At 42.8% G+C, this 24,475-nt stretch overlaps 2 protein-coding genes across 3 annotated transcripts in view; both read right to left on the reverse strand.

The window, feature by feature from the left end:
• The window catches only part of KIF5C (kinesin family member 5C), a 74,003-nt gene extending 73,236 nt beyond the window's left edge, over positions 1-767 (reverse strand). The window contains exon 1 of the mRNA XM_030454613.1: positions 627-767. Within this exon, the coding sequence (XP_030310473.1) occupies positions 627-752 (126 nt within the window). The 5' untranslated portion in view covers positions 753-767. The remainder of the gene's footprint in view (positions 1-626) is intronic.
• Positions 768-10,000: 9,233 nt separating this feature from the next.
• Positions 10,001-24,475, reverse strand: part of EPC2 (enhancer of polycomb homolog 2) — a 41,486-nt gene continuing 27,011 nt past the window's right edge. The window contains exons 9-14 of one of the 2 annotated variants that reach the window (XM_030454592.1): positions 22,698-22,843; positions 22,253-22,596; positions 16,232-16,362; positions 15,120-15,279; positions 13,134-13,467; positions 10,001-11,010 (exon numbers count right to left, since the gene is read on the reverse strand). In XM_030454592.1, the coding sequence (XP_030310452.1) occupies positions 10,938-11,010; positions 13,134-13,467; positions 15,120-15,279; positions 16,232-16,362; positions 22,253-22,596; positions 22,698-22,843 (1,188 nt within the window). In that variant the 3' untranslated portion in view covers positions 10,001-10,937. Of the gene's footprint in view, positions 11,011-13,133; positions 13,468-15,119; positions 15,280-16,231; positions 16,369-22,252; positions 22,597-22,697; positions 22,844-24,475 lie in introns of both variants that reach the window. The other variant, XM_030454591.1, reaches the window with a different exon arrangement.

A 24,475-nucleotide genomic window follows, 5' to 3' on the forward strand; every position in this document is an offset into this window, starting at 1 on the left:
GCAGGCTCGGCTTTGTCTGACCCCGCAGAGCTCCGCGCCCGCGGAGGATACCGCGGAGGACGCCGCGCTCTCCCGCAGCCTCGGCGGAGCGGATCCCCCCTCATCCCCTCCCCACCATCACTTCCCTCCCTTATCCCCCGCGCACCGGGAAAACTTTCTCCCCCGGCGGCTGCCGCAGGGGCGCGGCGGAGGCGCGGACGGCCGCCCCCGCGGAGCTCCGCTGAGCATGCCCAGTCCCCAGCATGACATCAGCGCCGGCAGCCGCCCCCGCGCCCCCCACTCCTCCCCGGCTCCGGCCCGAGACCCCCGAGGGGAAGCCCAGACCCTCCCCACCCTCCGGGAAGGGGGGAAAAACCCATCCCGGCCGGAGGGGAGGGGACCCCGCGGGCAGCGCCGAGCCCCTCCCTGGCTCCGCCGCAGCGGGAACAATGGGCGCGGGGTGGGCTCCTGCGGGCAGCAGGACGGCGGGGAGGGATGCTCGCCCCGGGGCGGGGATGCTCGCCACATGAGGGGTGAGGCTAGCCCTGAGGGGAGGGGGATGCTCGCCCCGAAAAGGAGGGAGGTGGGAGGGATGCTCGTCCCGTCACGGCATCGCCTAAGGAGGGAGGAGGATGCGGCAGACTCACCCCGATGACCACCGTCTCTTCGCCCTTGAATTTAGGGATGAATTTATCCCCCCGCAGGATCTCCGCCTCGTTCAGGGGCCGGAACCGGCACATCACTTTGATGCTGCACTCGGCGGGATCCGCCATCTCGCCGGGGCGGGCGGGCGGGCGCCGGCCGCAGGGAGCGATGGCTCCGCCGGGCAGGTGCCGCAGACGCCCAGCAGCGGGGCGGGGCGGGGCGAGGCGGGGCGGGGCGGGGAGAGGATCGGATCCGCTCCGCTCGGTGCCTGCGCTCCCCGGTTCGCCCCCCCGGCCCAGGCGCGGCTGCGCGGGGAGGGGCGGCGGGAGGTGCGGAGCCCTCGGTCCCTCAGCGCCCCCGGGGGCTGCCGGGAGGCGTAGTCCGCGCCGGGGGTGGCGGCTGCCAACGGTCCCAACGGTTCTAACGGTCCCAACGGTCGCTGCGGGTCCCCTCAGCGAGCGCCGCGCACCCCTCAGGGCCGCCAAGGAGGAGGGGGAGACGCCGTCCCCGCTGCCTCCCGGCGCCCCTTAGCTCTGGGTCCTTGGTAATTTATAGAAATGAATAAGCCGGGGTGCTTATCCCGCTCGGTCCAAACGGGGGTTCCGTCAAACGGGAAGGCGCAGGGCGGGTGTTGCGTTGGCACCGGTTTTGACAGCTCCGTGGGTCGGGGTTGGGGCTCCCTCCTGGGTCAGGCCTGTGAGGGGAAATAAAGGCAGGGAAAGGGAGAGGACTGGGAACCTGCGCTTTGCTGCCGCCACCATCCGTAACCAGGCTGAGGGATGCTGATTCCTGGGATGCCGTGCCAGCGTTCCCCTTGTTTCCTGTGAGCCGAAGCCATGGTGCCAAGCGGGAGGCTTTGACCTTGGTGAAATTCAGAAGTTTGTCACAGTGCAGCGAAGCAGCAGCTGGGGAAAAGCGCTCGGAGGCTGTTCCTACGCTTCAGGACCGCTCTCCTCCTCCATTCTCTGACCGTGTTTCCACCTAATAGCTACAAATACCTGCAAATACCTCCTGTCCCCCCACCCTGTGCCAAAGCTGCCACTTTCCCTGGATTAAAGCTGGAATAGTCTGGTGTGCCACACGTCATCTCTTCACCCTCTGTCATTTTCTCCCTGCAAGGCACAGGACCACTTGGGGATAAACACAACAACTGTTGATGTCTTCTGGAAAGTGGCAGATGTTCCCTGGACTTCAGCAACTCCAAGCAACTCCTGAAACCAGTTTCCTCCAAAGAGCAGGGCACCCATGTCATTAAATTAGCCTCCATCATCCAGGTAAGATGGCAGTAGACAGTTCCTCAGCATTTCTGCAGAACATTTGCCATTCTTCTGGCCACAGGGGTTGTCCTCATTGCCTGGTGCAAGAAGAGAGGCAAGTCACATAGGCTCTCGTGCCCTTCTTAAAAGCAATTACATCAGGAGGAGTTAGCAATGTGCAGGATGTGATAAGACATTATTATATAATGTGATTTATTCCCGTGGATTACCAATTATCCAGCCCTTTTCTTTCTCTTGTGTTTCAAGCTCTTTCTCATGAATAGCAAATTTTGTTACTCGTGAAAAGTAGGGGCTTAGTCATAAAAGAAAACCCTCTATGAATTAATCCTTTTTTCCCCTCCTTTTATCAAGAGTTTTGGAGCAAGATAGGCAGACTGCTATTTCCTATTAATGTAGGTATAATCTGCAATCAGTAAGAATTCACTGAAGAGCCACCTTTTCTTAGCACTTTTGCCTCAAACAATATGACATTGTCTGGGGATTGTAGACAATACCATATTGTCACACAGCTGCTATTTTTACTACTTATTACCAGATTACTGGGTTAAGTAGCAAAGTAGGAACATTAGTTTTCAGCCAGATTCAAGAGTGATCAGAACCTTCTTGAGTTTGTGAGCTTCTTCCAGGCTGTTCTGGATGCCTGATGGGAGGTATAATTTACAGTTTGTTGGGAAACTCCTTCACATAAAACATCAACTATCAAGTTGTACTTTGCTGCTGTAATAAGCATTCTCATTACCAATTTTTCATCCCTGAAACAATTGCTCTTGTCAGGTTGTGGTTGACAAGAAACACCACTGTACCTCTAGTTCCCTTGGGTCTATTGAACTGCAGTGTACCAGAACATAAGAGAAAAGTAAAAGAAACCTTGAAGTCATCTCATTTTCCTACTTTTCCAGCAAGTTCTCCAGCTAAATATTGAACCCAGAGCTGAGATCACCCTGGCAGATTATATATATTACTAGATATGTATTATATTACTATATACTATTATATATATTAGATATTATATATATTATTATATACTATTATATATTATTATATAAATATATATTTATATATAAAATATATAATCTATATATTATTTTATTGTATTATATATAATATATATTATATATATATATATATATATATGTATATGTATATATATATTATTGACAGCAATTTTTGATTGTTCCTGAAGAAATTCAAGCTGATCCAGCCTCAGCTGGGACAGTTCACTGAACAGCTCAGGATGTCAGAGGTCTCCCACAGGAATAACAAATTCTCTCCTCAAAGACTGGGGTTAAGGGGGTGGGGGCTGTAAGAGAACAAGGAGATTCCATTTCTAGATGAGCTGGCAACACAGCCAAGCTGTTCAGCTTGCAGCAAAACCCAGAAGGGGACCTGTGAGAGAGGTTCTGAACAACAGCAGAACACGGGTGCTGACAGAGAAATGGTCCCCCAAAAACTAAGGGAACAAGCACCTGGGAATATCAGAAGTGAAACACCCATTTCCTATCCCCAGAGGCAAAGGAACATTGCTGCCTTTTATTGCTTCTGGGCTCCAGGAATGAGCTTTGGAATTGGGAAGGAGCTTTAGGAGAAAAGGAACAGCAAGGTTGAATTTCTGCTGTCTGCAAGAATTCAGTGCAAGGAGCAGCCACCAGCACACAGGGACACAACTTACCAGCAGGCAGAGCTGCTGTAATGGAGGTTCCATTGATCTTGGTGTCTTGGCACTGGCCAGCAAGAGGAAGTGTGGTGATGCACTTGTGTCATCAGTGCTGAGATAGGGCTGGTGAAGGATTTCTTCCAGGAGATATCAAAAGGGTCGGGATCCCCAAGACAAAAAGCAGTTTTATTTGTCAGGGATAGTTACAGTCCTGCAGACAACAGAAGGCTCTGTGAGGAATGCATCAGGGAAAATGTTTACAAAGACAGAACACAAAGTATTTAACAGGAATAAAAATAAATAAACGAATGAAGCCACTGACTGAAGAACAGGTGAAATGAGCTACGGAATGCTGAGAAGGCAGCTAGGAGGAGCTGAGATACAAACCCAACCTCATCTCCATCTCCATCACCCAAGGCAAGGAGACATCTTTGTAATTCAGGAGAGACTGAGCTACAAAACCATTTATCCAGGCAAGGGAAAAATTAAATAGCAAAATTCCTGCATCACAGCCACTCTCAGACACCCCAGATAATTATCCCAGAAGTAACGTTTCCTTTGATCAGATATACAAGTATTTCTTTGGTGGTTCCTTTCTCCCACTTCCATGGAAAGGTCAGATCTGGAGGCAGAGTACTGCCAGTCAAACGATTCTCCCCATCAGAAAAGGTTTGGGCAATGCTGGCAGGGAGTTTAAGTGCAGCCATTGTTTCAAAGTACTTCAATATATGCTTGAGTGCACACATAAATCTCAATCTTCATATAAATTATTCACATTATGCAGAGCCATGTATATTCCACCTGTAAAAAAATAGGTTTGCTAAAAAGAAGTCAATCCACTTTTACAGCAAAATGTTGAAGTTGCTTATTCAAATAATTATTCAAAATGTTTTAGTTGATTATTCAACAATCAAAATATTTTTCTGAGTTAGAATCCTTTCATTTGGGTTAATAATAAATGACTCTAAGAAAAGGAGTGTAGCTTGAGAAAGTAATAATACTAAAAAAGATTTGTCTTCCTTAACTATAGGAAGCCATAAAGCAATAGTAAAAACCCCAACTAAACACAGAACCCCAAAACCACTAAAAAAGACACAACCCAAACGCTTCACACCGAGTTGCATTGGGCAGAACCATGTCCCTTGTCAAAAACTCCAGAAAGAGTTAACCAGCATCACAGGCAGATGATGCCACCTCCTGGTGTCACTTACACAGCTCTTGATTTAAAACCAGGATGAGTCGTCCGGTCAGATCATCGTCAGGAAGATGAGGGACGAGGCTATTTTAGGCATCACTTTATCCCCAGGGCAGGGTTCGATGTAATGACATTGATTCAGGAGGAGTCAGGGAAGCGTTAACAGCCACGGCGGTAAAGCGAGCACCAGGCTGCCACCAATTCCCAGCCAGCTGCCACCAGGCTGTCCCCAGGGGGCGAAGTCCAGGCACAGGGGGCTGCATCACAGCTCCCTGAAGCTGAGTTGTGCCTCTCTGCTCAAAATCAGTCGGAACTGCTACTGAGGGTTAAACATTAACTGTGCCTACCCTTGGTCAGTTGGTCACATTCTGCCCCATTAACTTCTGCCTTCCTTCCAGAGAGCTCAGCAGCTGACAGGCACAGAACTCGTTTATTTTAACAAACATTCCTGAATAGGCAAGATCTTCTCAGAACACAATGTTGTGCTGTGGTCAGAGTGTTTTCATTTTATCCCTCAGAACTCCAAGGAAGCAGTTGTGTACTCCTGTCAAATGAAAGGATTCAGATCAATCTAGCAGCTCTGTTAGGAATGTTCTCTTACCAGTTTTAACTGTCCCCTCTCCTTCATTTGCCTCTTGCTCTCTGATTTACCCTCCCCCCCTGTAATTTAGAGTTAGTAGAGTATGTTTATTAGAGTTAAATCAGTGTGTGATGGGTTGAAACCAGATTGGGCTAAACTGATTTTTCCCATTCTTGGTCACAAAAACAGTCTTAACTTTAGAAAAAAAGTATGACTGGGGTAAGGGAAAGCTGTCCTGGCACATAACAGGTGTACTCCTGTCAAATGAAAGGATTCAGATCAATCTAGCAGCTCTGTTAGGAATGTTCTCTTACCAGTTTTAACTGTCCCCCCTCCTTCATTTGCCTCTTGCTCTCTAATTTACCCCCCTTTAATTACATTGGTAGAGTATGTTTATTAGAGTTAAATCACTGTGTGATGGGTTGAAACCAGATTGAGCTAAACTGATTTTTCCCTTTCTTGGTCACAACAAGGTTAACTTTAGGAAAAAAGGAGTATGACTGGGGTAAGGGAAGGGCTGTACTGGCACACCAGCAGAGCTCCAGACAGCTCTCTGATTTGCCACACAGATTTTGGGCCATCTTCTTGTCTCTTCATGCCTGCACATGGGTGCTCTTCAGTAATTTTTTGATTTTTCATTAAGAACATACCCAAAGCACACACAGCTTGCATTTCAAGAGCTGCAAGGTGACTCGGAAACAAACAAGTCACCAAAAACCAGGGAATTTAACTCAAAAGTCCCTTTTCTTCCTGCATAACAGAAACAAACATTTTCACATGAGGGAATGTCATTTTGGGTTCTGGTGCTCAAAGGGAGAGAAAAATGTATAAGAATTTCATCCTGCTTCAAGCTCATTCTTAGCCAGCCAACTTCCTTACCAAATAGAAATGAAATCTATATTACATTCTCTCAGAAGCTCCTCTTTACATTCTCCTTTTGGCCTTTTAAGCTTTGTAAAGAAAAAAATACCCAAATATATTTCCATTTCATGCTCTTCTCACCCATGATCAGTGGCCTACAAGAGCAAAGCTGCCACTGAATGCACATAGACACTCAAGTAGCTAGAAGGCTGCTTGGTTTCTGTGGAGGTTACAGCAACACCACAGGGCACCTCCAGCCTGACCTCTGATAAACCAAGCTCTCCAGAACAAAAAGCTCCAGATAAAACAGTTCTGGTTTGTTGGGAAGATCTACCACTGCTTCCACTAACACTGCCCTTAACCTAAAACTGCCTGTTCTTTTCCCAAGAAATCCCCTTCCAGGGCACTTCCCAGGTACGAGTGGCTCCACAGCAACACCCACAGTCTCCCTGTGGATGGGGCTGGATGGCTTTCTGGGATCACCAGCTGTCCCAGGGTTGCTTTTGGCTCACAATTGCCTGTACCTGTTGTTTTCCACATAATTAGCTGGTCAGAGCAGAAAAAAAACCAATTACCCACACATGCCTTTGTTCAAATGTGAACACTGGGATCCTAACAACCCAGCTTAAACTGCCTGGCTCTGCATTTCCTCTCTCTGTTAAAGGAATTGTCTTTCCTTTTTTCTTCTTTCCCAAATGAGAAGGCATCCCTTAATTTATGAAAGTCCTTCTCCATTCTTCTAAAAAGTCTGAATATTACAGAACCTAAAAGCAGAAGAAATAGGGAAGTGGAATTTGACATTTCTCTGAAACCCCATCTGATGTTGAGGTCTGTTGAGATGTCAGTCCTGTACCAAGACAGTTTAGTTTGCTTCTTCAGAGCCTTCTTGTTGGATGCTGTGACTTTCTACCAAGACACACTGTTCTGAGAGGCTGAGCAGCTCTTCCTGAACAGTACTGGAAACTGGAAGGATGACAAACTGGGAGCACAATGCCACATCCATTCCAGAATCAATCAGTCACCTCCTAGAAAGCTGCAATGTCTCAGGATCCTGCTTCAAAAATGAGCTGCTCTAGTAAGGAAATAGGAAATGTTTCTGCTACTCCAAAGGAGTTAGAGGAAGTGAAGTTGCCTTCCTTCAGGGAAGGAAAAGGAGACTCAGAAGTCAGAGCACCAGGAACTGTCTTGGTGTTTGTAGGGGGGGGAACCCACACACACAGTCTGTTGGAGGGGATTAAAGAAAAGCCATGGTTCTCTGAAAAGGGTTAAGATATTGTTTAAATGTTTAAATGCAGAATTAAGAACAAGATGCCTACAATTAAATACATAATAGATTAATTTAAAGATGAAATTTGATAAACCTTAATTGAAAAAAAACCCCTCAAAAAACTTGCACAAGACCCTTGAAGTTCAATATAAATTGCTGTAGATCAACTACATTAAAAAAATCTTACCTGAAAGACATTCCCTGATGCATAATAAACCAGCAACCACTATTCAAATCCTATCCCAGAATGTCCTCTCCTCCACACACACTTTTAAGGCAGCACACAAGAATAACTCAGTCAGTGGTACACCCTGGTGGGTACCAGGATCAGAGAAAGCAGAAGCCTAACAACCCTGCCTTCCTTTTCTTTTTTATTAAATGCAGACTTCTATGGACTGCAGAATTATTCATCACTCTCCTTTTTCTTGCACTCAAGGCACACAATTGATTGCTAAAGATGACTATTCTAGTTCTACCTTACAGTAAAGCCACATCAATACTAATCACCTAAATCAAACTCATTCACCATCCAGCACACTTCCCAATACAGCCTTTGAAGTTCATGAAATGCTTTTCTCCACATCCCATTTCTCCAGAATTTATTAGAAGTTAAAGGCTCTAGCTGAAGGTTTTTAAGCAATCAGATGAGGATCAGACCACACCAAGTCACAGATATGCAGCAGCCCCAGGGACATTTTCAGCCCAGTTTCCCATGAAAGTGCTCTACATGGGCAACCAGGGCTGGTGAAGGGACTCGAGCACAGACCCTATGAGGAGAGGCTGAGGGAGCTGGGGGTGTTGAGGCTGGAGAAGAGGAGGCTCAGGGGAGACCTCATCACTCTCTCCAACTCCCTGAAAGGAGGTTGGAGCCAGGGGGGGGGTTGGGCTCTTTTCCCAGGCAACTCTCAGCAAGACAAGAGGGCAGGGTCTCAAGTTGTGCCAGGGGAGGTTTAGGTTGGAGATGAGAAAGAATTTCTTTCTGGAGAGGGTGATCAGGCATTGGAATGGGCTGCCCAGGGAAGTAGTGGATTCTCCGTGTCTGGAGATCTTTCCAAAGAGCCTGGATGTGGCACTGAGTGCCATGGGCTGGGAACCACGGGGGGAGTGGATCAAGGGTTGGACTCGATGATCTCTGAGGTCCCTTCCAACCCAGCCAGTTCTATGATTCTATGGGAAATGAGAAGAGTCCATACTACAGCTTGGTAGCTGTCACTTGCTAAGTGTACAGCTTAGAAGAATTCCCAGAAGAAATTACTACGTTTTCATTAAACCTCAAAAAAGTTTTGGGGATATGTCAGGGAAGTAGTTGATTTTATCTATCAAGGGGAGTAACCTTTTCTTCTTCAGTCTCAGTTTTGCAACAACTTTGCAACAAAACCAATCCCTTCATACTTCCAGCTACATAGGTCACAGCCATTTCCAGAAATGAACCTCATCTACAGAGAACCTTAAACATATGTGACATTTAAAGAACAATTTGTCAGGAGGCAGCAGCTGCAGTGCAGGCAGGGCACAGACAGAATAATCAGACATTTGCACAGGTCCCCCTTGTGCCAAACCCCCCAATCCTGCCCTGGCACTTTGCCTGATGGAGGACTCTGCAGTGTCATGGGTTCCTCTGACTACCCTGAACAGATCCCATCCCTTATCATCTCACCTTTATCATCTCACCTTTATTTATTGAAAACAAAGCCTCAGTTACACCAAACCCTTCGTTTTAGAGGTTCTGACAAGCTCCCAGGATTTAAAGCTTTGCATGGGTTCTTTAACTGGCAGAACATTTAGCCTACTAAATGTAAGACAAAACATGTTTAAACACAGCTTAGAGTAAAAATAGCTCTTTATATAAAATGCCAAGAGGAAAAACACACTGACTGCATGACAGACAGGTAAATCATATCTTGACTTGCTCAGGGGGAAGGGAGGAGCTGGACTAGAGAACAACCCAAGGTTCCTTCCAACCTCAATGATTCTAGGATTTATAAGAAATACAGAAATATTATCCAAATCACAGGTGGAGAGCCAAACAGCAGAAAACTCCAGTGATTCATCCTAATTATTCCCAGGTCTCAGGTCCCAGCTACTGGACCATCTGTCCTCTATTACAGACTATAAGCACTTCAAGGAAATCATCACATAAATTGAAACCTTTTGGAAAAAAAAAGTGCACATTTTGGTTAAAGTCACCCTTAGAGCACTACCAGCCTCTCAAACTGACACCTCACTTGCTTGCACATTGTGAAATAAACACATATGCAACATGGCCATGTTTTGATATGTATTTTTATTTCCCTGCAGTTTTCACTTATCAAGAACAAGTAACAGGGAAAGTTGTCTGAACTAGTGCATAAACAAACATTCTGAAACACCACTACACGTATCTAATTTACAAGAACCGTATAAAAAAAGTCACTAAAACACTACACTACGAAGGTGTCCAACGCTTACAGTCAGACTTTTTCCAACCCGTTACTTGCCTTGTAGCCACAGGAAAACTCTCCAAAATTGAAAAGACAATCTTGCCACAACCCTCCCTCCCCCCCACCACCTGGGATGGCTCGATATCTAGACATCCAATAATTAATTATTGCAATGATATATAATGCAATACATACCTGGTAAAATATCCTTTAATGTGGTGTGTTACAGTTTTAAAGCCGGTTAAAATATGCAGTCTTCAGATAAAATGTAATCAGTTGAAAATTTTCTCAGATCTGCACAATTTTAGATGTGCTAGATGCATAATTTTCCTAGTCAGGTTTTTTTTTTTTTCCTGTGTAATTATTTTTTATAAACTGGTATTATAAATAGAAATATACATTCAAAATATATGGAAAAGTGAGTTACTACATTAAATTTGCATGTATCGATCCATCCCTTTCCCCTGCACAGTAATAGAAAATACTATTTTGCCTTGAACTTCATATTTGACAGTGAAATGCCACTAAAGTATTTACCAAAAAGTCCATCTAGTCAAATTGTGAAACAAAATGAACCAAGTGAAAACTTTACATTTTCTTTAGAAAAAAATTACAAGAATTTTGTTTCCTAGCTATGAATCTTTAACTTTTTTTTTTTTTAGACACAAAGTTGGATTTATTTGTACAAGATACAAAATGTAAACATGGCAAAATAAATAGTTAAAACAAGTGATGCAGGATCCCATTTCATGCTCATGATCCCATTAAAGAATTATTTTTTAATCCATTCAGTTGCAAATTCAAGTGCAAAAGCATGATGATGAATATCTACTATTCAAGTAACAGAAATAATATTGATGATACAAATAAACTATTTTACAAGGTAGTGATTTTCCCAATTTTACAAAATTTACATTATATATCGACTTAATACACGATATAATGATAGTCCATTTAGGTCCATTTTAGTTCTCTGTGATCCACAGAGTGCTGTGTTTTGCATTCAGTTGGAATATAAATGACTACACCATTAGCACAGGTCGAGACACTGCTCTGAGGTTATGTCACTTCCATTGCTACTGTTGTCTCTGCTATGCCATTTAAACCCAGTCGTTCTGGTTCATGGTTCTCTCTGCAAAAAAAAAAAAATATTCAATAGTTACAGGCAGAACATGAATATTTCCTTACAATTTTTCATCATTTCTTACAAGCACTGTGTGTTTTCACACAGCTCCTGCCTGGATCAGGGAGGAACCTTCACACACACACTAGAAACAAAATATTTAGAACTAAATATTTGTATTTATAGTGCTGTCCCTTCTATAAGATCATTGCATTTAACTAAATTATCAGCCTAACTTATGGCTAAGAGTACCAAGAAGTCTCCTGAAGGAGCAAACTCACACCACAGAATGGTTTCAACTGGAAGGGACACCTCCCAGCAGCCCAGGTAAGAGGAACCACACTGGCTCAGCAGCAGTTACTCTGTTAGCAAGGAAGGCACTGATCTAACCTACTATCCCCACCCCACCTCAGCACTACTGCAAGAAATCTTAAGTGGTTTTCTCATTTATTATCTTTTTCTGTAGAGAAATCCAAGACCTATTCAGTTAAGGTTGTACTTTGCAAAGCATTTGCTGATGTGGCTTGAAACACCCTTTGACTTGAGGGAAAGAAGAACTAAAAGCATTGATGCTAAAGAAGTATGCTTTAAGTAGGAGTGTAGTTTTAAAAAATACTTTTTTCTCCATCTGTGCAGTGAATAAATTATACATGCAATTTTCCATCTCAAAAAGCTATTTTTAACCTCTCCAGAAACAATCAGTAAGCCACATTTCCTACTATCCCCTTTTTTACTTTTCTGATTCATAAACAAATGTGACTTTTTTTTCTTAAACATGTAACATAAAACACAGCCCAAATGCTGTCATTTTTTTGAAAATTTAACCAACTGCAAGCTTCTGCCACTCCTGTGAAACATCTTCTAAGTACCTTGAAGTAACAGTGTTGCTGTTCCATGAGAAGAAATACCTAGCTTTGTAACCAAGATGCATGCTGCCATGTTTGTTTTATATTTTACATAACATATACAACATACACCTCTAATGCATACATAAAACAGGAATGTGCCAGCCTGCATCTTACAACATGGGTCCATAAAGCTAGGGAGGGAACAAGTGGGGAGTCTGATAGAATCTGGAAGTGCTGCATGAGAAAGGACAAATGAAAATGGTTGAACCACACTGGAAGATCCCCCAAACTACTCGTGTCTAAAATCACTGCAATTTATTTAGAGGTTAATCTGCATAATCAGCTCTTCTGGTTTGTCATGGCTAGGCTGAAGATGCCAGCAGAGGTTTGGTGAGGTTGAAGCTACACTGAGAAGAAATCTCTTTGAAGTGGAAACAATTCTCCCAAGTCCTCCAGAGGAGAGCTGGGCCCTTCCACGGAGATCCTTTTGTAGCACAAATCATAGAATCATGGAATTGGCTGGGTTGGAAGGGACCTCAGAGATCATCAAGTCCAACCCTTGATCCACTCCCCCCGTGGTTCCCAGCCCATGGCACTCAGTGCCACATCCAGGCTCTTTGGAAAGATCTCCAGACACGGAGAATCCACTACTTCCCTGGGCAGCCCATTCCAATGCCTGATCACCCTCTCCAGAAAGAAATTCTTTCTCATCTCCAACCTAAACCTCCCCTGGCACAACTTGAGACCTTTTCTGCCCTCTTGTCTTGCTGAGAGTTGCCTGGGAAAAGAGCCCAACCCCCCCCTGGCTCCAACCTCCTTTCAGGGAGTTGGAGAGAGTGATGAGGTCTCCCCTGAGCCTCCTCTTCTCCAGCCTCAACACCCCCAGCTCCCTCAGCCCTTCCTCACAGGAATTCTGCTGGATCCCTTCACAGCCTCCTTGCTCTTCTCTGGACCTGCTCCAGCACCTCAATCTCCTTCCTGAGGGGCTGAGGGGCCCAGAACTGGACACAGGACTCAAGCTGTGGCCTCACCAGGGCTGAGCACAGGGGCAGAATCCCTTCCCTGGACCTGCTGGCCACACTGTTCCTGATCCAGCCCAGGATGCCATTGGCCTTCTTGGCCACCTGGGCACACTGCTGGCTCATGTTCAGCTTCCTGGCAATCCAGACTCCCAGGTCCCTTTCTGCCACTCTGTGCCCAGCCTGGAGCTCCCCATGGGGTTGTTGTGGCCAAACTGCAGGACCCTGCACTCGTAACTTCAAACTGCTCCAACGTTGCACTTACCTTGCTATACTGCTGATGGCACTGCTAGGAGTTACCTTTGGCACTCTGTCCATGCTGGCAGCAACTGTGGCAAGTTTTAAGGCTGTTGGCGAGGGTGCTGAAGTCCTTGTGTTGATGTGCACATTGACTGGAGACACAACACTGACATTGTTGAGGTGCACTGCGTTGGTCAGGCAAGAATTGTTCATGGGGAGCGTCTGAGGGCTGCTTGTGCACAATGCTGGGATTAAGTGGTTTGTGGTGGTGTGGCCAACTGTCCTTACGAGCTGTACAGTTGAAATCCCTGGGCTGGATGATAAAGCCATGTTGGTGGAGTATAAAGTTCTAGAGGTTCCTGTTACGAAACAGATGTTGGGAATTAAAAACATGCCATCTCCTAGCTGCAAAGATTAAGCTTAAGGGTAATGCTTTAAGTATGTACATCAGTGGAACTGTGCAAGAAACTGTTTCCAAAAGATTCACAAAATGTAAAATTTTAGGAATATTTCTCATTAACGTGAGAAATAATTAATAACTTGAGAAATATTTCATCCATTTTTTTCATTCACAAGAACAGCAGAAAGTGACAGAAGTGACTGCAAGACCAAGGACTTTTACATTGCCCAACTTTGTACATGTCATTTTTGGTGCTGTAAAGGGCCAACGTTCCCCACAGGACTGAACAGAGAACACCTTAGCTGGGCAACCTCAGAGACCCACTGCAGAGCCAAATTCTGATACTCTGAACCACCTCCTACCTCCTTCTGCTGGCAACCTAAAGTTCTGTGGGCCAGTCTCCCTCAATGCTGCAAAACTAAGGACTAAGACCAGGCAAAGGAAAATCTCCTTTCAGATGATGCTGCAGTGCTTCATTTCCCTCCCATGTTGTGAAAAACTTCAGGTTTCACAGTGTGTATTTAAACCAGAGGTTCTCACATCTCACCTAGCTATTCCCTGCTCTCATTTTCATCACAGGGAAACTAGATGCCTTTTCTCTTACAATCTTATTCCCCAAAAAATCTGCTTTGAGCTAATATTTCCTACTTTATCAGTCTTCCTATCCTAAATAGGGACAACTACTCTACCTCATTGCCACCCACAGCTTTACAACAGTACCAGAAGTCTCATTTTACATGCAGAATATTTGCAGTGGTTTCCATCAATCATGAAGCTGTGTGCCACACACAGGCATGGTACCAGCCTTGTCCCTGCCCACACAGCCCTCAAAACATCACCCTCACAGATATGATCTTAAAGAATCATACACAGATGTCTTCTTCTCTCCTGGAGCTGTATTGATTTCATTCAGTTGTGGTTTTGTTCCCTCTATTCCTTTCATATTATCATTAACACAGCCTGGCAGGTGGTTTATAAAACTAATCATTAGCTGTTAAAAAATCCAAATTACTCTAAAAGCCTTTTATTTGTTAGGACAGTCAAATGTTGTCTCTCAGCACCACTGGCACAGCTGTCTGCTGGTTACAGGGGCTAAGGAGAGCTGGGGGAAGGTGATGACAGTCAATGTCTTCATTTTTGCTGGGATTTGAGAGAAACCCTGAACAGTGAGACCTGAAACTAGCAAGGATGTCAAAGGCACTGCTAGGAGCTGATTAGTTTGTTTTGTCTGAACACTCAAGTGGGATACTGACAAATAATGTAGCAACTTTTCTGTTTCTTTCTCCAAGTACCTAACAATGTTTTGAGCAATTGACATTTTTTTAATTACACATCCACAACTGATTTTACTATGCTGTCCCATAACAGATTACTGAAAGCCTACAAAAGAAAACAGAAACAATGCTTTTCCATTGTAAAAGAGCATTTGGTAGTTTTATTGCCATACTAGCCTACATGCCACTGCACAGAAGTATTTTAAAGAACAATATTTAAAAGTATCACAATATATTTGAGATGTTTGTTGACTAAATAGTATTTCAGAAATCAGAAATCAGATCAGTTGGCATATTGTCAGCTCACACTAGACCAGGAGTTTTAAAAAATCATCACCTGAAGGCTGGACAACACCATTAATATTGTTGTGGCTGGTGTTTTGTTCCTTCGTTACCTCACTGCGACTGGGAGCAGGTGCACTGACCACTGCAGATGCAGCAAAGTGGGCACTGGCTGAATCAAGTGTTTTTGACATACAGTCAGAGGTGCTGGAGCCCTGGGGGAATTAAAAAAACAAAAAACAAAGTTTTTTCCTTCATCTAAATATTTTTTTTTTTTAACTATACATGGACAAAATTAAACATTGCACATCGGGATTGTTATAATGCACAATTACCAGCAAATAAATAAGTACATCATCTCCATGTAATTATCAGCAAATAAATAAGTACATCATCTCAATGTAATTTGCAGCAAATAAATAAGTACATCATCTCAATGTAATTTGCAGCAAATAAATAAATAAATATATCATCTCAATGTAATTGGAAGCAAAAAAAGAAATAAATAAATACATCATCTCAATGTAATCTAATGCACCATAACAGTAAATATTTCCCTATCCCAAGTCTGATGAAAAGTTGTAAACTCCTGTCCAAATGTGTGTTGTGTAAGTCCTGCCCAATTCAGCCAGTTAATGACAAATGCAACTCTTGGAATGGCAGAGTTCTTTCCCAATTTGTCCTTCAGTTTGGAGAAGGCTTCAGGGAGACTATAAAGTGGCTTTCCAGTATCTACAGGGAACCTACAGGGAAGCTGGGAAGGACTCTTCATCAGGGAGTGCAGTGACAGGACAAAGGGGAATGGTTCTGAACTGGAAGAGGGAAGCTTGAGATCTTAGGAAGAAATTGTTTGGTGTGAGGGTGCTGAGCCCCTGTCCCAGGTTCCCAGAGAAGCTGTGGCTGCCCCATCCCTGGCAGTGTTGAAGGTTGGATGGGCCGTGGAGCACCCTGGGCTGGGGGAGGGGTCCCTGGCCATGGCAGGGGGGTTGGGACTGGATGAGCTTTAAGGTCCCTTCCCATCCAGATCAGTTTGTGGTTGTATGAAAAACATTCTACATGAACTCTAAAATTTAACCTCAGGTGTAGTATTTAGCTTGTAAGGAAGATGAGAAAAACAGTGAGCAAAAAGCAAGATACCCTCATATGACAACATGTAAGGTGCTTTACCTGTGCTTTTGGATGTGTCTGTTGTGAGGAATGCTGAGATTGCTGTTTCTGCTGAAGCTGAGCAAGTTGTTGCCTCTGCATTTGAACTAACTGCTGTTGATGTGTCTGGAATTGTTCCTCTGTGATACCCCCTGTTACTACAAAAAAGAAAGTGAAGCCAGCATTAAACAAGCCTGCACAGAACAAGTACATCTGAAATGCAAGACTGAATCCCTGCTGGATAACAAGTTGCTGAAGACAACAGACGTGATGTTAGATGCTTGCAAAGATCTTCATAATATTCCCATGCCAGGGAGAGGGAGAGGTCAAGCTGTCTGTGTTCTTTTAGCACTGAACCAGTTTATAACAAAAGGATTCTCAGCTTTTTTTTTTTTTTTTTTTTTTTGAGCATTTTCTATCTCTGGTGGTTTTCCTTGTGGCAGCTTTAAGCAAAAGCTTAAAGAGATTGTTTTTTCTGGTTTTCAGAAAAGAAGCATGTCCTAAAAACCACAGCTGAGGAAGAAGTACAGTGGGCTGAGCAGGGTGTCCTCTCTCCAGTGAGCACTGGGAGCTTTCCTCCTACAGCCCCCTATTATTGCCCTTTTCTCTGACACCAGAACAGACTCCACAGCAAACACATCCCTGGCACCCCAGACCTCCTTCAGCAGCCCAGCCAGAACTCCCTGAGTTCAGCAGCTTGTCCACAGCTCTGTACCAGCCCTCCCCTCAAAGGACTTGCAACTAACACACCCTGGCAAAGCTCAGCACCAGCTCTAAGGCTTAGGAAATATGGGAAGTACCACAAATCACTGTTTATTCAGCAAACCCAACCTGACCTTCCTATTTCACACTTCTTTTTCCCTGAAAGAAATAACATTCAGTTTCACCTGCATGGGATTTTCACTGCCAATTAGTAGTTTTAATGGAGTAAGAGTTCAAGGGTGACAGAATGTTTATTAATGAGAACCAGGTTAATGCAACCCCAGTAATATCAGACTGTCAGCCAGTGAAGGGAATGGTGAAGATAGAAAAGCTGTTCTCAATACTGCCCCCACAAACAATTGTGCACTCAATAAAGTGAAAACTGTCAAATGTTTCACATTAAAATGTGTTCTGTGCAATTGATGCTAATCAGAGAACTAAGCTATCCTAAGAACTAAAAAGATAATTCACTTTTCAAAGATTCCCATTCATTACATTTCAGCAGCTTATTCTCATCTATGTTTTCCAGAGACTGACACTGTCCTCCTCAACACCTGGGTTCTGCAGAAATATCACCACGAGATGCTGAATTACCATTAAAATATGAAGTGATCCATCTTTCAGGGTCTGGTCTGTCATTTATTGGTTGTAATATTTGCCATTGCTCTGAAATTCCATTCTGAAACTGCGACTGGGACTATTCAGGAATTAGTCCTGCAGCTTCTCTACTGCTATGTTACCAACACAGGTTTCAGGCACATCAGGAGAGCATTTGAAAATGCAACAATTGATGCAGTTACTTCCATTACATTCCAGGGAGACTGTAATTTCAACCATATTCTAAAATCAAATTTATTCTGAATTTAGCTTTACTTTGTTGCTCTTGAAGGTTCCTGTGTGTTACTACAAGCATTTAAAGCCCAAAGTTGTCAACTGAACGTGCTGGGTTCCCTCTAAACAATCTTCCCAAAATGTGTTGCAATACTGAAGGCACCAGAGCCAAGAACAGCATTAGGGAACATTACATATGGATGTATTTCTGTTTTTAAGTGCTTAGGTAACAAACTCTAGAACATATCTTCTGTTTTATTAAGAAAAAATGCTTCCAAATGACCTTAGATGGCACAAGGAAATACCTAAATTGCACAAAGCTGTAATTAACTTATTTCTCTACCATGCAGGGGTATTCATCTAGACTCAAAGTTGCACTCAGCCCAGAACTGGAAAGACACAGTAGAGAAAGCAGTTTGTACCTCAGAGGATCATCTAATTTACCCTACAGATCCATTCTGTGTCTTCAATTTCCCTTCTCAGTTTGACCCAGAAGTCATCACCCAGCCCATTAGAAGGTAGAGGGAAGCTGACTGGTAATGCAATAATCACATGTTGCAGCTCCACTCAGCTCTCTCCCCATCACCTGATATTTATTCAGTGGTCAGACTGAACTCAGCTGTTACTCTTGTTACAAAACAGCAGATGTTCATTAGCACATTTAATGCAATCTGCTTCTGCCAAATCAAACTGAAGGGTCCTACAGAAAAAAATAAAAACCCAAACCTTTACTAAGTCCCAAGGTAGCCTTTAAGGTCACAGTTAAGTGCAAGAGTTCTATACTTCTTATAAAAGGTTCTATTTACCAGGATTTTAGCTTCCACTGCTGAGTGGATTTCCTATTTTAATCAAAGCCTGACTGTCTTGAAACACTACAACAGAACAGGGTAAAAAAAGTAAATGTTAAATTAAGTTTTCCAGGCTCCTCTCCTCCTTGACAGCTCTGGTTTGGATTATACCACTTAGGATGTGAAGGCTTTAATCAAAAATCATCTTCCAGGCTGCCCCAAAAGTGGTATTTCATTATTTCTAATTTTTTTTTTTTTGGGGGGGGAGTAAAGGGGGAAGAAATCCCCTCTACAAAACTAAGCTTGCTCCATAACTGAGAATGCCACCATCTGCAGTTGTTTTCTGCAGGCACATGGTAACTGAGCAGGTGACTGGGACTGCCACCTGCTGAAGATGTTGCCTAAAGCCTTGTCCACTATCCACTCATTCCTGGAAAATTCCTTCCTCCATCTCACCTCCTGATGATCAGTCCTTAGCTCATCCCTTTCCCTCATGAAGCAGAGGATTCTGCTGGAGGTGTCTCTGGCCAGGAGACCAACTTTACTTTTCCAGCTAGAGTGTGTAAGACTACAATGAAGTTTACACAACTGAGCAAACTGACTGTTCCAGTGCCCTTGTCTCAAAGTTCCTCCAATTCCACTTTGCCCACTTGCAGTTTGTACAACATGAGCAAGAGGGTAATTTATCTTGAAGCAGTGATTCTTTATTCATGCACTTTCAACATGTCAGAGTTTTCAAACCAGTACTTCTGTGTGCACTGTGCCTAAGATCTGTGGGAATACCAGAGTACAAGTTGCTTTATTGATACAAATCAAAAATATACTGCAGAGGTAGCTTTGTGTACTCTTGTGCACCAAAGCCCACAGGGAGCAACTCCCAAGTCTTCTCTAAAATAAAATAAAATAAAAAAAATATCAAAAGGGTTCAGTGTAACTACTGACACTGTTTCCCTGAGGCAGCTTTGTGCTTCCAGAGTGTGCTATAAAATCCATTTATGTCAACAATCATCTCCCAAACAGAATGGTTTTAATAAAAGCAGGAGTACCTGTGCTCACTTAATGCATAACCAGACTTTGACCAGCCCTTTGAAAGTTTACTCACTGTTTACTAATGAGAAAATCTGAACAGCAGTGCCTCTTGCTGGCTCAGTTATTAGGTGAAGAACTCTGTTTTCTACTGAATCTGATCCAGCACTACAGGATCTGGTTTGTCATTTAAATCTGGAAGGAAAGAGGTTTTCCATAACCATAAATTTCCCTGTATAATGTACTTCATCTACTAAGTGATCTCTAATTTAAATGTATTTTTCAGATGACTTTTAAAATTACGTAATGGAATTTAATTACTATTCCTCTACAAAGTGGCTTAGATGCAACAGATTTGGTTTTATGTTTTTTTTTTTAAAGCTATTTCCCTAGTCTCTCCCACCATTAAAATGCATGTTTCTCTGTTCTTTCCTTTAGTTGTCTTTCCCCCACACTGCAAATCCTGAAATGCACATGAATTACCTCAGTCAGGAAAGGCTGACATTTTTTTACTTATATATGCACAGTTTCCTACCAAAACTCAGCCACCCCTTTCCCTGAATATGCTGTTCTCATCTTTATTTTTTATTATGTGCCATCTTTCCCATAGCTACCAGAATTCTCATCCACTGCTGCAATCCTCTTTTATACTAAAGCCAGGGATGGAGATTTCACAAATCTCTTCAACCTTTTCCCTTCCCTCATTTCTTCATAAACTATTAAAATGAGATGTATCAGCTTTCATTCCAAAATATTCTCCTAGATTTTTAGGTAAATTCTACCCTTGAGGGAAAGAAGAAAAAACCCCACCACCTTCCCCAGAGCAGAATTCAAGGCCCCCAAGTTTTTCATACAGCTAATTCTTAAATAATCCATTGATGTTTATTATATTATCATGAAAAACTGAACTGAAACAGAACTGGCTTAACCTACATCCTGTGAAGCAGCTTTCCTTACCTTGGTCTCATACTTTATTCATGCAGAGAAATGTGGCAGTATCACTTGTTATAAAGGACTACCAGCAAATCCTCTGTTGTTCCTCACTGATTATAGCCCATGTTTCACATCCCTAACTGACAAAGTATTCCTATTTTAAGCATTTTCTTTAACAAGACATCTCTTGACAATTATCAATAATGCTATCACAAACATCTGCCCAGATTTCTGCTACAGATGCAGCTCTCCAGATCTTCAAGTTCCTTACCAGAAACAAAACCAAGTATGACCACAGCACCTTATGTCTGTTCTCTTTACACATCAGAAAAACATTCTGGTGTAAATCCTTTCATGAGACAGAGAACAACACAGAGGTTGCAACAACTATAGTGAGAAGTTATAAAAGGATTAGGGTGGAATAAATATTCTGTGCCTATGCCAGTACTACACTGATATTTCTCAGTAAGCTAATGCTCAGCCTTTTAGAACCATAAAAAGCTGCTTTTGTCCTCAAGAAATTTAATTTCTACAACATGAATTCTAAAGGTTTGTTATTGAAGATTAAATACTCAAACCTGCAGCTGACTTCAACCAAGAGAGAACATTCCACATCTATTTACAGTTAATTTCAGAATCAGATGATACTCATTATCCTGTTTTCCAGTACCTAATCCTGTATATACACAACACAGAAGGAAAATACCCTGATCAGTTTGTGGATGCTTGGTAGGAGAAATCTTTTTAATACCTCCAACTGTTCAGCTTTTTAAAGACTCATACATCCCTTTACAACTATCAAGAAGTGACCATGTTGAAACTGAAGCAACTACAATTCCTAGCACACAAAGCAAGTGATGTAAAGTCTGCCAGTGTAAGCTTGAAGAATTTTTTTTTTCTTTTGGTGGCTCTTATTCCAACTTCAATGTTTCTACACCCAAAACACCAACAAAGGGTCTACAAAAATAATAAAAAAAAATCCACAAAAATCTGTTGTGCCTGTTTTGTGTTCTTGTGAAGACACTAGAGGAAACTTTTCTTAAAAAAGAATGTAAAGCTGCTTATATATGAGTGGCTGCTTTGCTCATCAGGCCACAAAGCTGAGTGGTGAGAGGTGGCTGCACTGGCTAGGAGAACTAGAGATGACATTTCAGAGCAATCTCCTATCACAGTTCATCAATGCCTGACGATTTTCTGAAAATATCAACAGAAAGGATGCACCACTGGATGCTTCCAGTGTTAAAGTTCTTACTGTGACAGCTATCCACAGGAAGTGCTGTTTCCAGACTCTCTCATGCCTGCTCACCATGCTTACTAACTTGCTCCTCCTTTTCTCAGACCTTCTGTCAAGATTTAAAAGAAAAACTCCAACAACAAAGACACTCCCCCCTCCAAGAAAAAAACAAACGCTTTCCTTTTTCCATTTCTAAAGAGCATTCTTCTCTCCTTAAATAGGGTTAGACTAATTAAGGTATTTAAGACTCAATCACACCTAAGTAATTCTTAAATACAAGCTGAATCCTTTGGATAATGCAGGTTTTGAGTCAAGCTCTTTATCAAGATTCCGTTGAAGCTCAGCAGCAGGAGGAAGAGCACTGTTTGTGGGAAATTTCTGTATATTCTAAGAAATGCAAAACAATTAGCTTGTCTCTTTGATCTAGGTAACATATCACTGCCAAAGATGTTATCAGCAGCCCAGTCACAAACAAAACCACTGGAATTCAATATTTTAAGTTCCAGAAGAATTCAAATCCTTGCCTACCTGATATGCCGTTCTTGCTGGTGTTCAATAAAGCTACAGAAGCTGCAGAAACTCTTTTATTATTCACAGTCTGCCCTGGTTTCCTTGAGGTACATTCTTCACTATCACTGTCCTGGAGATTTAGTAGCCTTGGCTGAAAACACTGCAGTCGACATGATCTGATATTGCTTAGGATTTCAGAAAGGGACAGTCTGTTTTCACAACGTTTATTGGAAGCATTGGTCCGTGAAAAATTAGAAGAAAAGTCCAAAGTCTGGGAAGAGCTTGAAAAACTGTTCAGCATTTCTGGATCAATCTGTCTCAGGACAGGATCATGGTCTGTGGATATTCGGTCCATTATAACCCTAATTAAAAAACAGAATGAGAAGAGACATGAGTTTAACATCTCTTGTTAATAATTCTATCCCTTGAAGGGGAATGAGGAGTCAAAACAAAGCATCTGTACCTTCCACCCCTGCCAATTCGTCTCCTTGCAAATCCTATACACCTCCTGGGAACTGTAAGGGTTGTAAGGCAATGCCTGAACCTCAGCTTGTCCAATCCTGCCAATTCTGAGTTTTCATATGAAGAACTTGTTTGGTCCAAACGAGGCTATAAAGAAAGAAGAAAAGGCAGTTTTGCACTCATTAGAATGTATACTTTGACTAGGCTATGACTGCATATTTATTGTGCACAAGCTACAGGAAAGAAAATACTGAAAATGCCCACACAGCTATCACTTTATTAGTGTGCCCAGATTGTAACTTGAAGGATTTATTTTTAAAAACACATCAATTCATTAAGCACAAAATCCTCTTTCCTTGATTAGTCATAAAATTAGAAGCCACAACCAAAATACAGAATGAACCAGCATGAATTCATCCCACCAAGAAGCACATAAAACTGTCCTGCTCAGCCACAGGTCCACCTGGCCCAGGACCTCCTGCCTGATAATGGCTCTTTTGGAGACCCATCACAAGACATCAAACACAGGGAGCAATTATTTTCTTGTTACAGCCTCTGAGTTCAGGCTGTTAGAAGCTCTAGAAGCTCAGGACTTCCTGCAGGCAAGGCTGCATCCTGACTATGTTTTTTTAATAAGTTGAGGGTCTATCCTTCTCAATTTGTCTAGTCCCACAAGTAAAGGTCAGCAGCATGAAAGCTCTTGCCTGTAAAAATGAGTTAATGAAAAATAATTGATAGCATGGCCTCAAAACTACAGCCCAGCTCCAGTGCTAAGGATGACAATACAGACAAAAACTTGCAGTACTTATTGTGACAAAGGAAATATTATCAAGGACCCCACTGAATCACCAGCTGCACAAAGCAATGTGACAATTCCCAACACAGCTTGCAACTTAAGTGTGTAGCAATGTCAGAAAGGGTTCCTGAACTGACACTTCAGTTTTAGTTGTGAAACACATCCTGCCAAAGCTAAGAGAGGCTGCTCTGAAAGGCCTTTGTTCCAATACACAGCATTCAATTACCACATCGTGGCTCTACCTGCAGTATCAGCTTACCTGAGGGTATTTTTATTACTTCAGGAAGATCTTCAGTACTATTATGAACTCAAAACTGCATAACCTTTACAAGTAGTAATGCTGTGTGCTGTCTGGAATGTCTTATATGACAGGTTAATAAATATTCATTAATATAATCAATTTTTGTGATCAGGTTAAACTTACAGCACCAGCAGTGCTGTAAAGATACAATTAATTTATGTCAGAGTTAACCAAAACTCAAATGGTTTCAGTAGCTAAAAAACCCACACAGCTAACATTAAGGCTGTTAAATAACCTGCTTCTGAACAGCAATGGAAAAGTAAAAGAAAAGAATTAAAAAAAAAAACAACTTCCAGTCATCACAGCTTCATTTTGCAAAGGAATTAACTCACAAGGTACAAAAAAAAAGGTAATTTCAAGAGAAACTTCAGCCAGCCCTCTGGAGCTGTAAGAACAAGTTAGTTAACTGAAAGAGCGAGTTAAGAGGCCACACAAAAATGGGTGGCACACAGACAAGTATCATCTTAAACAAGCCACTAATAAATCTCTACAGGAGCAGCAATTAAAAATAATGACACCATCTTTGAAAGTTTGATTTGTCTGGGGTATTCTGGAAGTGGTAACACAGCAGGACCCTGCAAAGCAGGTGCAGGAGCAGGTGTCAGCACACCTCTGAGCTGTGCACATGAGCTGTCTGTGATGCCCATGCAGTAATTAGAGAATTTTGGGGATGTTTGGGCTT

The sequence above is a fragment of the Calypte anna genome, chromosome 7, assembly GCF_003957555.1.
Source record: "Calypte anna isolate BGI_N300 chromosome 7, bCalAnn1_v1.p, whole genome shotgun sequence".
NCBI lineage: Eukaryota > Metazoa > Chordata > Aves > Apodiformes > Trochilidae > Calypte > Calypte anna.